General features: G+C 38.9%; 1 protein-coding gene across 1 annotated transcript; it reads left to right on the top strand.

The window, feature by feature from the left end:
* The first annotated feature begins 300 nt into the window (after positions 1-300).
* On the top strand, positions 301-1,241 carry LOC113312753. The gene is made up of 2 exons (XM_026561490.1): positions 301-305; positions 359-1,241. Exons 1-2 carry the CDS (start codon positions 301-303, stop codon positions 1,239-1,241), a joined length of 888 nt encoding a protein of 295 aa, XP_026417275.1.
* Positions 1,242-1,783: the final 542 nt, after the last annotated feature.

Here is a 1,783-nt window from a genome sequence, read left to right as displayed (position 1 = left end):
TATAGCACACCTGTGAGTGATTGTATTCATAATGGGGCATGGGTTTTCTTTGATTTGGTGCGTCAGAATTTGTTAGCTGCTGGGGTGGACTTAGCTAATCTTCCAGTTCCGATGGGGGTGCAGATTACACCGTGTGGAAACCAGATTACAAGGGCTTGTTTACTGCTCGTTCAGCAAAGGAGTTGATCAGGCGTAGATAACCTGCTTTGGAGGGAACTGAGTTGTTGTGGAGACCGTCTGTTCACCCTGCACTAGCAGACAGAAATTGGAAGATATTGAGAGGAGCGTGTGAAACACTAGATGTGGTAAGAAGTCGTTTTAAGAATCAAGTTGTTAATAAGTGTTGTTTGTGTAACAGTCAAGAGGAGTCTTTGGAGCACATTTTGTGGAGTTGCAGCTTTGCAGCTAGAGCTTGGAGTTGGATTTCCGGTGTTTTTGGTCTTCTCCCGCATCAAAATCTGTTGGTTTCTTACAAGGCAGCTAAGAGTAGGAGCAGGATGGTTAAAGATCTTTGGCTTCTAGCTATTTTGGTGATTCGTTCTGAACTTTGGATGACTCGCAATGGTTTCGTCTATGGCAATCAAAGAGTTTCTTGGTTGTTTTTTCAAAATAAAGTTTCCAACCAGATACATGAATACTCAGTCAGGCTTAAGGGTTATATGTATAATTCTCAAGAGGATTTACAGCTCTTATCTTTCTTTAGAGTACGACATAGAAGGGTTAAGCATGCAGTTCCAAAAGAATGCTTTTGGGAGCCTCCCGGAAGTAACGAGCTTATGTTATGTTCTGATGGAGCGGCGCATGGTAATCCAGGGAGAGCGGGTGCTGGGGTGGTTGTTTGTGATGCCAATGCTAATGTGATAGCTGCTATGAGCGTTGGTTTTGGAGTTCAAACCAACTATTTGGCTGAATTATTTTGTATCATAGTTGGTTTGGAATGGGCCATCAAGTTTGAAATTCAAAATATTTGCATTAGAACAGACTCTATGAGTGATGTTTTGGTGTTCTCCGGTGACAACAATGAAGTTCCTTGGTTTCTTCGTTCTAGATGGATGGCTGTGAGGGCTAGATATAATATGATTCGTTTTGTTCACTCTTATAGAGAAGCAAACTTTGCGGCAAATTGTATGGCCAAGAGGGGTTGTTTTTTGGAGGAAGGTGAAGGATTAAGTTATGATAATAGACCAGATTTCCTTTTGTCTATTGAGTTACCGAATGTATCTTATTTTCGTTTTACTTAGTTTGTAAGTTTTTGGGGTGCTTTGCCTCTTTTCTTACAACCGTTGATGTAATTTCTGCTATTTATTAATACATTTTGGACTTACTAAAAAAGAAAATACCTGATGGTGCAAGAACTACGATCCTCCTGTCGATACCAAGCCTTACTCTGTTAGATCAATCTTGTTTCATCAACTTTCCTTTGCGGCAACCAGGGTTTCAAAAGAGAAGAGTTTTAAAACATATGGTTTCTTTTCTAATATTTTTGTAACAAAAAAGTTATAACCCTAATCTCCAAAAATATTCTCTTAATTAACTTGCCAAAATAGTTGAGGTTTTCCTTCACCAAAAATCTCACGACCATTACTGCTATGTGGGACAATTATGGAAACCCAAAATCAAGGGTATTATTAAACGATACACATTTTTAGCTAAGGGGATTTTACATTAGGACTACTACTAGTTGTGCATACAATTAGACCCAGTTCTAATTAAATGATTCAAGTATTCCACTGATACCTATAGTATCATTACACCCATATGTCGCGTCATTTCAAAACATTTC

The sequence above is a fragment of the Papaver somniferum genome, chromosome 9 (assembly GCF_003573695.1).
Source record: "Papaver somniferum cultivar HN1 chromosome 9, ASM357369v1, whole genome shotgun sequence".
Lineage (NCBI taxonomy): Eukaryota > Viridiplantae > Streptophyta > Magnoliopsida > Ranunculales > Papaveraceae > Papaver > Papaver somniferum.
The sequence above is the reverse complement of the archived record's forward strand: the minus strand, read 5'-3'. Positions and strand labels throughout refer to the sequence as shown.